The sequence below is a fragment of the Nicotiana attenuata genome, unplaced genomic scaffold, assembly GCF_001879085.1.
Source record: "Nicotiana attenuata strain UT unplaced genomic scaffold, NIATTr2, whole genome shotgun sequence".
Classification (NCBI taxonomy): Eukaryota; Viridiplantae; Streptophyta; class Magnoliopsida; order Solanales; family Solanaceae; genus Nicotiana; species Nicotiana attenuata.
Genome location: NW_017670582.1, coordinates 342,491 through 355,542, shown reverse-complemented (window position 1 = coordinate 355,542; position 13,052 = coordinate 342,491). Strand labels below are relative to the sequence as shown.

The window sequence follows — 13,052 nt, the reverse complement described above, 5'->3', positions numbered from 1 at the left end:
TGTTTTTTGTTCAATCCGGTCCTCCGTTATACTTTCCGTTCAGATTTGCGCCTGCCATCAAAGTTCTAAATTTGGCCCAATTTTAATGGTTGAGACACATGGCACATTCTGAACAAAAAACTCATCCCCAATTTAAAAACCCGCCCCTCAATTCAACCCATTATCCGACACCCATTCCCAACTCACTCCCCTTCCGTGAAGATCAAAACTTAGTGGGCGTTTGGACATAGAATTGTAAAATTCCAACAAAAAGTGAAAAAAAATTTCAAGTGAAAATGGTATTTGAAAATTAGAGTTGTGTTTGGACATGCACATAATTTTGAGTTGTTTTGAATTTTTGTGTGTACTCTGAGTGAAAATTTTGTAAAACAGTTTTTGGAGTTATTCAAATTTTCAAAAAATTCCAAAATTCATCTTCAAGTGAAAATTGAAAATTTTATGGCCAAACACTAATTTCGAAAAAAAGTGAAAATTTCAAAGTGAAGAATTCTTATGTCCAAACGGGCTCTTAGACTCATTTCGATGATAAATATCAAAATGATGATACTCGAGCAAATGCACATTCCAAAATATTGAAAATTAATAGATCCTCAAATATACGTAGAGAAACATATCTCTGTTGCTCTTCTTTCTTTACTCCTTTTCCTCCAAAAGTAAACCACAAAACTCAATTCGTTGATTCAAATACTTTAGAATCCATTAATCATGTCAAAACCAAGAAAATATGGAAGTAATGTGTACTTAATGAAAAGAAGAAAAATGGAAGGGGAAGAAGATGGTGAGGTGGCATACCACGTGGCATTCACCTCACCCAGATGTAAGACCATGTATGATCTGGATTGCCATGATGGAGCACCATTAAAAATAAGTGTATTTTTGATTACTTTGCTAAGGGGAGGGGTAAATTCCGATAGTATAACGGAGGACACATGCGAACAATTTTTAATAGTACAAGGGATATCTGGCCCTTTTTTAACATTAAGCTTTAACAATCCAACTTCAAGTAAAAGTTGTCAAACAACAGGGTAACAAATGACGTGCGTTAAATCTGCAGAAACGAGACATACATAAAAGGTAAAATCTAGGCGAAAAGAGAAGAAGAAATGAAAAAGAAAAAAAAAACGTCACACACAAACGGCTTGCTAGAATTTTAATTAAAAATTAATAAGACAAAACTGAAAGTACATAACTAACCAACATCTGCCTAATTACAGAGGATCTGACTCCTCTACTATACATGCAATAATTAACTTCTTTCCCTTTTTTGTCCTCGTTCATTCGGGTGGTTGGGGGGGGGGGGGGGTAGGGCAAGCTTGATTTAACTGTCCCCATGATTTTGATCTTATAACTCATGTAGATATACCTTTGGTTTTGTTTTCACTCTACAAAAACTCAGATGAAAAAAGGAAGACTCATGCATCCGCTATGTCAATTGGTCCCTCGTTAGAGGATATCCAGCAGGTTAAATAAGGACATGAATTTCATTGATCTAAAGATGACGCAGAGAAGGATGGGTGCTGGTTTTAAGAGAGGATTGTCTTTTGAAGAGAACTTTTAAGGAAGTTGTTCATCGGTATCCTTCACGAAAGTACTGCTTGTTGTTTACTCAGGTCTTGGGCTTTCCTTCTGTTAGATTCAAGAATAATGAGGAGTGCTGTAATGTCCGCAGGATTAACTCCACCAACTCTACTTGCTTGCCCAATTGTTTGCGGCCTAACCTGTATGCATAAAGAAGATAGGATCATGGTAAATGTCAGGCAACTCTCGAAAGACCCAATCCTACAACCAAGATCTCTCTCTTTGTCAAGACAAAGTACAGGGATGCCAATGAACCAAGAGAAGAAAGAAAGGAGGATCATGACATCATCTTTGCCAACATACAATTAAATTTATACCAAGTACTTAATACCACTTGCCTCAATTATGCACCTGGAATAGGTGCATACATTAGTAGTTTGACTTTTATCAATAATAAATGATAGAAATGTTAGAAAAACAAGTGACAAGTTAACTTGAGGGAGAAAATATCAGAGGTTAAGTTTGATTTGTTAAATGAGTTTCACAATTACTAATCCTTTGTGTATCTTGGTCTTCCTAATCATCCACTCATTTTTTCTTTCAACCTCACGTTGTGGAAATACATATATGTACCTAACAGACAGTAAAAGCTCCATACAGTGATGTTTTGAACCCGCTTCAAGCTATCATGACAATTCACCAATCTTTGGGGGTAAAGAATCTCTATTGCGTATGTTCACTTTTTTTCACCAATTGAAGGAGTCATTGAACTGTGGAAGTTGTATCCAATTATATTATTGGTGGATGGTATCAAACATTCCAGAACATCTAAAAATAGAAATTTTAATAGAGAGTATTTAGGCACAATATGTCATCTTTGCAGAAAGATCTAAACCAGTGAGCTTGTAAAAAGTATCAGGTAAATAACTAAAAATTTGCACACACAAGAAGACTACAGTGCTATGCAAATGAGGCAGAAAATACCTTTGAGAGTTTTTCACGTGCTTCGAGTGACAAAGTCATCATCGCATAATAATCTATGTCCTCGGGAATTGGTTTGTGCTGTTGATGAACCATCTACAAGCAGAAAATCAACACCGCAAAAATATGAGATACCGATCCATTAGAGATATAGAGACTTTTGAAAGCGGAGCAATGGAGGTTCAACAGACCATCGAGTGCCTGCAGATACAACAAATAGAGCCAAAGTGCATCATTGTTTACCTGTTGGAGTTGGCTCTGCTGGCGCACAATGAAGCCTTCGTATTTAATATCAATCTCTACACACTGTTTCTCCATCCTGGACAGGGTGGGATTTCCAAACCCATGCTTATCAAAAACTTCATATTGTATATGCGGTTTCTTAAGCAGGCTCTCTAATGTTGATGAATCCCTGACTGGCTGACCAGAGAGTAGAGTAATTTCAGCAGCCAACTCTCCACCTGGAAGCAAATGAAACAGGCATTTGGTTTGACAGGAAATTCAAATGAGCAAAAGACTTCAGATATTTACCTCTAGAATTATGATTTATGTATAAGCACAAACAATTAGGTTATCACAATATTATGTCCCCCAACGAGCATAGGGACAAGGAAAAGAAACAATACTGACCTGAAGTTCTAACCGTTTTCAACCGTTTTTTCTCCTCTGAAATATGAGCTTGCTTGTCCTGGTACATTGTCCACCTTCTATCGTCTATTAAACCGATTTCACGACCAAGGGGAGTGAGTCGGCTATCCGCATTATCAGACCGAAGAAGCAGACGATGTTCTGAGCGGCTGAAGGTACATTAGACTATAAGCAAGTAGAATTATCCGGGCAGATAAGAACTATCATCTTCAATTACACTAGATTTCTCAGTAAGGTTAATAACAGGTTATGCACTTAGTTATAAGCAAATAGATTTACACAGAAAGATAGATAGAACTATCATTGACAATTAGTCAAGATTTCTCAGTAACGCTAATAATAGGTCATCATGCGCCTTGATCATAGGTTTTCATCTTCGTTCCTGTTCCCCCTCCCCCCCGGGGGGGGGGGGGGGGCATCCTTCAAACAAACTCAGTCGTTCACCAAATTTTGATCTGTTGAAGGCATCATCAAGACTAATACGGCTTTGTTACTTTCTGTTGAAGATTCTCTAACAGCTTAAAGTACTTTTAGATGAAATGGCCTAACAATTCTGTGAGAATGCACGGGAGAAAATATTATTATTGATTAATTATGAGAATGATACAATGAGCCCTATATATACAATACATGTCCTACTCCTAATACATATGGGATTAGGGTTATTTACTACTATTTATACAATGAAACTAACACTCCCCCTCAAGCTGGTGCATATAAATCATATGTACCGAGCTTGTTAGATATATAACTAATACGAGGACTAGTGAGGGACTTGGTGAAAATATCAGCAAGCTGATCATTCGACTTCACAAATTTTGTAGCAATATCTCCAGAGAGTATCTTTTCTCTAACAAAGTGACAGTCAATCTCGATGTGTTTAGTTCTCTCATGGAACACTGGATTTGACGCAATATGAAGAGCAGCTTGATTATCACACACAAGTCCCATCTGACTAATCTCACCAAATTTCAACTCCTTGAGCAACTGTTTGATCCAAATTATCTCACATGTGGCCATAGCCATTGCTCGATATTCTGCTTCTGCACTAGACCGAGCAACCACATTCTGTTTCTTGCTCTTCCAAGACACCAAATTTCCTCCTACTAAGACACAATATCCAGACGTAGAACGTCTATCAGAAGGTGATCCTGCCCAATCAGCATCTGAGTATCCAACGATCTGCTCATGGCCTCGATCTTCAAACAATAAGCCTTTGCCTGGAGCTGATTTTATATACCGAAGAATGCGGACAACTGCATCCCAATGACTATCACAGGGAGAATCCATAAACTGACTCACAACACTCACAGGAAAGGAAATGTCAGGTCTAGTCACTGTGAGGTAATTTAATTTACCAACCAACCGCCTATATCTTGCAGGATCGCTAAGAGGCTCCCCCTGTCCTGGCAGAAGTTTAGAATTCGGATCCATCAGAGTGTCAACAGGTCTACAACCTGTCTCCTCAAGAATATCTAAGGCATACTTCCATTGTGAGATCACAATACCTGAGCTAGACTGAGCGACCTCAATACCCAGAAAATACTTTAATCTGCCCAGATCCTTAGTCTGAAAGTGCTGAAAGTGATGTTGCTTCAACTTACTAATACCATCCTGATCATTGCCGGTAATAACAATATCGTCAACATAAACGACCAGATAAATACAGAGATTTGAAACAGAATGTCGATAAAATACAGAGTGATCAGCTTCACTACGAGTCATGCCAAACTCCTGAATAACTGTGCTGAACTTACCAAACCAGGCTCGAGGAGACTGCTTTAGACCATAGAGGGACCGGCGCAACCGACATACAAGGCCACTAGACTCCCCCTGAGCAACAAAACTAGGTGGTTGCTCCATATAAACCTCATCCTCAAGGTCACCGTGAAGAAAAGCATTCTTAATGTCCAACTGATAGAGAGGCCAATGGCGAACAGCAGCCATGGATAGAAAAAGGCGGACTGATGCAATTTTAGCCACGGGAGAGAAAGTATCACTGTAATCGAGTCCAAATATCTGAGTATATCCTTTGGCAACAAGACGAGCCTTAAGTCGATCAACCTGGCCATCTGGACCAACTTTGACTGCATACACCCAACGACAACCAACAGCCGATTTACCAGAAGGAAGAGGAACAAGCTCCCAAGTACCACTCGTATGTAAAGTAGACATCTCGTCAATCATAACATGTCGCCATCCGGGATGCGACAGTGCTTCACTTGTAGTCTTAGGGATGGAAATAGAGGACAAAGATGACACAAATGGACAATAGGATGATGAGAGATGATGGTAACTTAAACCGACATAATGAGGATTAGGATTAAGTGTGGACCGTATACCTTTTCGTAGTGCAATCGGTTGATTAAGAGGAGACAAGTCCGCAGTATTAGCAGGGTCAGGTGCAGGACGTGAATCAGTTGGGCTTGATGCTGGGGGCGGACGACGATGATAAGTCAGGAGTGGTGGAGCTGTAGAAGGTTGAACTCGACTAGGTGGTGGCACTGGAGCTATAGTTGGTGGAACTGGACTCGGTGGTGATACTGGAGCTATAGGTGGTGGAGCTGCAACTGGAACTGTAGGCGGTGGAGTTATGGAGGAAGATGAATGGGAGATAGGGACTGAATCTCTAAAAGAAGGAACGGGTAGCACCTCAGAAATATCTAAGTGATTAACTGGACCTGTGAAGTATGATTGGGTTTCAAAGAAGGTAACACCAGCAGACATAAGAAATCGCTGAAGATCAGGAGAATAACATCGATATCCCTTTTGCGTTCGCGAGTAACCCAGAAATATGCACTTAAGAGCACGAGGAGCTAACTTATCTTTTCCTGGAGTAAGGTCATGAACAAAGCACGTACTCCCAAAGACACGGGGTGGAAGAGAGAACAAAGGTAAGTGGGGAAACAGGACAGAGAATGGAACTTGATTTTGGATAGCTGAAGATGGCATACGATTAATAAGATAACAAGATGTAAGAACTGCATCCCCCAAAAATACAGCGGAACATGAGATTGTATGAGTAGGGTACGAGCAATTTCAATAAGATGTCTATTCTTTCTTTCAGCTACCCCATTTTGTTGGGATGTGTACGGACAAGATGTTTGATGAATAATCCCATGGGAGTTCATAAACTGCTGAAATGGGGAAGACAAATACTCTAGGGCATTATCACTACGAAATGTGCGGATAGAAACCCCAAATTGATTTTGAATTTCAGCATGGAAGGTCTGGAAAATAGAAAACAACTCAGATCGATTTTTCATCAAAAATATCCAAGTGCACCTGGAATAATCATCAATGAAACTGACAAAGTAGCGGAATCCTAAGGTAGAGCTAACCCGACTAGGACCCCAAACATCTGAATGGACTAAAATAAAAGGTGACTCTGCTCGATTGTCAAGACGCCGCGGGAAATGGGAGCGGGTATGCTTGCCGAGCTGACACGACTCACACTTTAGAGTGGACAAGTGAGATAAGCCAGGTACCATTTTCTGAAGTTTTGACAAACTGGGATGTCCTAACCGTTTATGTAATAAATCTGGTGAATCAGTAACGGGAGAAGTTATTGGAGGAAGACAAGATGCGAGTCCATGTGATTTTGCAAGGATAAGGTAATAAAGTCCATCTGATTCACGCCCGATACCAATGATCCGCCCTGTACTGCATTCCTGTATAAAAACAAGGTGATCAAGAAATAAAACAGCAGATTTAAGTGATTTGGCTAAGCGACTAACAACTATGAGATTAAAAGGACTACCAGGAACATAAAGAACTGAGTCTAAAGGTAAGGAAGGAAGTGGACTTGCTTGACCTATTGCAGTTGCCATGGCTTGAGACCCATTGGCCATTGTGACTGTTGGAAGAGATTGAGAATAAGAGATACTAGTGAAAAGAGATTTGTTACCAGAAATATGATCAGATGCACCTGAATCAATGACCCAAGACTCAGAAGGTGAAGATTGGGAGACACCAGTCATGCTACTATTTGTTGGAACAACGGAGGTTAATTCTGAAGATGTCTGTTTACGTGCTTTGTACTGAAGGAACTCAATATAATCCGGTAAAGAAACCATCTGGATTGGATTTATTGCATTTAATCCAACGGATTGTGAGGTAAAGGCTTCAGGCACGAATTCCATTATAATATTGTGCCGGAAAAAAGCAGAAAATTGCCGGGGATCACTGTTCACGCCGGAAAATCACTGTAGCTCGCCGGAAAATTCCAAAGTTGTCGGGATCTGTCGGAAATAGTACCAATGGACTCGGAATTGCAAGGAGATGAAGCTGTCCTGAAGAAACTTTTTCAAAATCTGACCGGAACAGTGCTCACGTGCCGGCGCGTGGGGCGCGTGGGTCGGATCTGCCGGGAAGTTTCTGGCGCGTGAGGGCGCGTGAAGAGGAATTTTCCGGTGGGGTTTACTGGGGTTTGGTCGCCGGAGCCTTGGGAACCCTATGGTGGTGTTGGTTTTTGCACAACACCAACAGAAAGTGATTTTGTTACGCACAGCCTCTTAAGTCGCCGGAAAATTGCACGGCGACGAGGTCTTTCTTCCCGGAAGTTCCTGGAATGACGCACAACCATAATTTTCTCACTGAAGCTCTGATACCATGTTAAGATATGGACATTGGGCCTAACTCAACCCTAAAAGCTAGCTCATGAGGTGAGGATTGCTCAAGCCATATAAGGAGACCAAGTCCCCCATCCCTTAGCCGATGTGAGAGACTCAACAAACTCAACATGGTACCAGAATTCTTTTTCCAGTTCCCCAATGTTAGGTTCCCATGTTATATTGTCTACACACCAGATGTCAAGTCCTGCGCATGCGGGGGTGTGTTAAGTGTCCCAACTTGGCTGAGGGAATCAATTGTTTTCTATTTATATGGTCTTTGGCGATCCCTCACCTCACAAGCTACCTTTTTGGGTTGAGTTAGGCTCAGGATCCATTTTCTTAACATGGTATTACAGCCGGACTCATCTCTATTCTTGGTTTCCCAATGTTATAGGCCCCTACATTATATTGTCCACACACTAAGGGGTCGTTTGGTAGGGTGCATAAGAATAATGCTGAATATGGTGTATTAGTAATGCTGGTATTAGTTATGCTTGCATTAGCTATGCTGACATATTTCTTATTCATTGTTTGGTTTGATGTATTAAAGTATTGCACAATTTCTAAAAGAATTGTTTGTTTACAAAAATGCCCTCAAAACTAGTCCACACTCTAACTTTTTAAAAGAAACATATGTTGAGAAGTATTTTTATATGAAAAAATTTTAAAAAAATTATTTTATTTGTCTACCTATATTGTAAAATAAAATTAAATATTTATTTATAGAAAAGGAAATATGCTAAGTATTTATTTATTTACTAGGGATATAATTTTATTTCTCACTATTTGAATTATTTTGAACTTGCATTAATATACTAACTAGCATATTTTAATCAAGCATAAATTTTGAAGGACAATTTTGTCTTTCACTAAGCTAATGCATGCATTAAAACCCATTGCATTGCTAATACCATTGTTTTCTATGCATTAGTTATGCATAAGCTAATACCAAATAGGATGTATAACTAATGCTTGCATAACTAATGCATAGGTTCAAAATGTCTACCAAACAATGTATTATTAATACACAAAGCTAATGCATGTCTAATGCATCCTACCAAACGACCCCCTAAGTGAAAAGNCCCTATATATACAATACATGTCCTACTCCTAATACATATGGGATTAGGGTTATTTACTACTATTTATACAATGAAACTAACACTCCCCCTCAAGCTGGTGCATATAAATCATATGTACCGAGCTTGTTAGATATATAACTAATACGAGGACCAGTGAGGGACTTGGTGAAAATATCAGCAAGCTGATCATTCGACTTCACAAATTTTGTAGCAATATCTCCAGAGAGTATCTTTTCTCTAACAAAGTGACAGTCAATCTCGATGTGTTTAGTTCTCTCATGGAACACTGGATTTGACGCAATATGAAGAGCAGCTTGATTATCACACACAAGTCCCATCTGACTAATCTCACCAAATTTCAACTCCTTGAGCAACTGTTTGATCCAAATTATCTCACATGTGGCCATAGCCATTGCTCGATATTCTGCTTCTGCACTAGACCGAGCAACCACATTCTGTTTCTTGCTCTTCCAAGACACCAAATTTCCTCCTACTAAGACACAATATCCAGACGTAGAACGTCTATCAGAAGGTGATCCTGCCCAATCAGCATCTGAGTATCCAACGATCTGCTCATGGCCTCGATCTTCAAACAATAAGCCTTTGCCTGGAGCAGATTTTATATACCGAAGAATGCGGACAACTGCATCCCAATGACTATCACAGGGAGAATCCATAAACTGACTCACAACACTCACAGGAAAGGAAATGTCAGGTCTAGTCACTGTGAGGTAATTTAATTTACCAACCAACCGCCTATATCTTGCAGGATCGCTAAGAGGCTCCCCCTGTCCTGGCAGAAGTTTAGAATTCGGATCCATCAGAGTGTCAACAGGTCTACAACCTGTCTCCTCAAGAATATCTAAGGCATACTTCCATTGTGAGATCACAATACCTGAGCTAGACTGAGCGACCTCAATACCCAGAAAATACTTTAATCTGCCCAGATCCTTAGTCTGAAAGTGCTGAAAGAGATGTTGCTTCAACTTACTAATACCATCCTGATCATTGCCGGTAATAACAATATCGTCAACATAAACGACCAGATAAATACAGAGATTTGAAACAGAATGTCGATAAAATACAGAGTGATCAGCTTCACTACGAGTCATGCCAAACTCCTGAATAACTGTGCTGAACTTACCAAACCAGGCTCGAGGAGACTGCTTTAGACCATAGAGGGACCGGCGCAACCGACATACAAGGCCACTAGACTCCCCCTGAGCAACAAAACCAGGTGGTTGCTCCATATAAACCTCATCCTCAAGGTCACCGTGAAGAAAAGCATTCTTAATGTCCAACTGATAGAGAGGCCAATGGCGAACAACAGCCATGGATAGAAAAAGGCGAACTGATGCAATTTTAGCCACGGGAGAGAAAGTATCACTGTAATCGAGTCCAAATATCTGAGTATATCCTTAGGCAACAAGACGAGCCTAAAGTCGATCAACCTGGCCATCTGGACCAACTTTGACTGCATACACCCAACGACAACCAACAGTCGATTTACCTGAAGGAATAGGAACAAGCTCCCAAGTACCACTCGTATGTAAAGCAGACATCTCGTCAATCATAGCCTGTCGCCATCCGGGATGACACAGTGCTTCACCTGTAGACTTAGGAATGAAAATAGAGGACAAAGATGACACAAATGCATAATGGGATGATGAGAGACGATGGTAACTTAAACCGATATAATGAGGATTAGGATTAAGTGTGGACCGTATACCTTTTCGTAGTGCAATCGGTTGATTAAGAGGAGACAAGTCCGCAGTATTAGCAGGGTCAGGTGCAGGACGTGAATCAGCTGGGCTTGATGCTGGGGCGGACGACGATGATAAGTCAGGAGTGGTGGAGCTGTAGAAGGTTGAACTCGACTAGGTGGTGGCACTGGAGCTATAGTTGGTGGAACTGGACTAGTTGGTGGCACTGGATCTATAGTTGGTGGAACTAGACTAGGTGGTGGCACTGGACTCGGTGATGACACTGGAGCTATAGGTGGTGGAGCTGTAACTGGAACTGTAGGAAGTGGAGCTATGGAGGAAGATGAATGGGAGATAGGGACTGAATATCCAAAAGAAGAAACAAGTAGCACCTCAGAAATATCTAAGTGATTAACTGGACCCGTGAAGTATGATTGGGTTTCAAAGAAGGTAACATCATCAGACATAAGAAATCGCTGAAGATCAGGAGAATAACATCGATATCCCTTTTGCGTTCTCGAGTAACCCAGAAATATGCACTTAAGAGCACAAGGAGCTAACTTATCTTTTCCTGGAGTAAGGTCATGAACAAAACACGTACTCCCAAAGACATGGGGTGGAAGAAAGAACAAAGGTAAGTGGGGAAACAGGACAGAGAATGGAACTTGATTTTGGATAGCTGAAGATGGCATACGATTAATAAGATAACAAGATGTAAGAACTGCATCCCCCAAAAATACAGCGGAACATGAGATTGTATGAGTAGGGTACGAGCAATTTCAATAAGATGTCTATTCTTTCTTTCAGCTACCCCATTTTGTTGGGATGTGTACGGACAAGATGTTTGATGAATAATCCCATGGGAGTTCATAAACTGCTGAAATGGGGAAGACAAATACTCTAGGGCATTATCACTACGAAATGTGCGGATAGAAACCCCAAATTGATTTTGAATTTCAGCATGGAAGGTCTGGAAAATAGAAAACAACTCAGATCGATTTTTCATCAAAAATATCCAAGTGCACCTGGAATAATCATCAATGAAACTGACAAAGTAGCGGAATCCTAAGGTAGAGCTAACCCGACTAGGATCCCAAACATCTGAATGGACTAAAGTAAAAGGTGACTCTGCTCGATTGTCAAGACGCCGCGGGAAATGGGAGCGGGTATGCTTACCGAGCTGACACGACTCACACTCTAGAGTGGACAAGTGAGATAAGCCAGGTACCATTTTCTGAAGTTTTGACAAACTGGGATGTCCTAACCGTTTATGTAATAAATCTGGTGAATCAGTAACGGGAGAAGTTATTGGAGGAAGACAAGATGCGAGTCCATGTGATTTTGCAAGGATAAGGTAATAAAGTCCATCTGATTCACGTCCGGTACCAATGATCCGCCCTGTACTGCATTCCTGTATAAAAACAAGGTGATCAAGAAATAAAACAGCAGATTTAAGTGATTTGGCTAAGCGACTAACAACTATGAGATTAAAAGGACTACCAGGAACATAAAGAACTGAGTCTAAAGGTAAGGAAGGAAGTGGACTTGCTTGACCTATTGCAGTTGCCATGGCTTGAGACCCATTGGCCATTGTGACTGTTGGAAGAGATTGAGAATATGAGATACTAGTGAAAAGAGATTTGTTACCAGAAATATGATCAGATGCACCTGAATCAATGACCCAAGACTCAGAAGGTGAAGATTGGGAGACACCAGTCATGCTACTATTTGTTGGAACAACGGAGGTTAATCCTGAAAATGTCTGTTTACGTGCTTTGTACTGAAGGAACTCAATATAATCCGGTAAAGAAACCATCTGGATTGGATTTAATGCATTCGATCCAACAAATTGTGAGTCTAGGGCTTCTAATAAGAATGACATTATAATGTTTACGCCGAAAAAGGTCAGAAAATTGTTTGGAAGTCATTGTTTCACTGTTACTGTTCACCGGAAACACTGTAGCTCGCCGGAAAATAAAAAAGTCGTCGGAATCTGTCAAGGATAGCACTGGTCGACTCGGAATTGAGGTGCGAGTGACCTTTCCTGAAGGAAGTTCGTCGGAAAATGGCTGGAAGGGGTCTCACGCGCTCGGCGCGTGCACAGATCTCGCCGGAAAATGTTTACTCTGCCCGGCGCGTGAGGGCGCGTGGCGATGAGTTTTCCGGCGGGTTTTGTTAGGATTTGGTCGCGGGGCTACAGCGGACCTTGTGGTGGTGTTGGTTTGTTCACAACACTGATAAATAATGACTTTGATGTAAACAGTCACTTAGTTCGCCGAAAAATTGCACGGTGACGACTGATTTCTTCCCGGATGTCGTTGGAATGACGCACAACCATAATTATCTCACCAATGCTCTGATACCATGTGAGAATGCACGGGAGAAAATATTATTGATTAATTATTGACAATGATACAATGAGCCCTATATATATATATAATACATGTCCTACTCCTAATACATATGGGATTAGGGTTATTTACTACTATTTAACTATCAAACTAACA

General features: G+C 40.7%; 1 protein-coding gene across 2 annotated transcripts in view; it reads right to left on the bottom strand.

The window, feature by feature from the left end:
• Positions 1–1,126: 1,126 nt before the first annotated feature.
• LOC109241216 (tRNA uridine 5-carboxymethylaminomethyl modification enzyme MnmG) overlaps positions 1,127–13,052 on the bottom strand; it is a 20,987-nt gene continuing 9,061 nt past the window's right edge. For both annotated transcript variants that reach the window (XM_019407934.1, XM_019407935.1), the window contains exons 10-13: positions 3,130–3,296; positions 2,743–2,960; positions 2,503–2,595; positions 1,127–1,718 (exon numbers count right to left, since the gene is read on the bottom strand). In XM_019407934.1, coding sequence (XP_019263479.1) covers positions 1,581–1,718; positions 2,503–2,595; positions 2,743–2,960; positions 3,130–3,296 — 616 coding nt within the window. In that variant the 3' untranslated portion in view covers positions 1,127–1,580. The remainder of the gene's footprint in view (positions 1,719–2,502; positions 2,596–2,742; positions 2,961–3,129; positions 3,297–13,052) is intronic.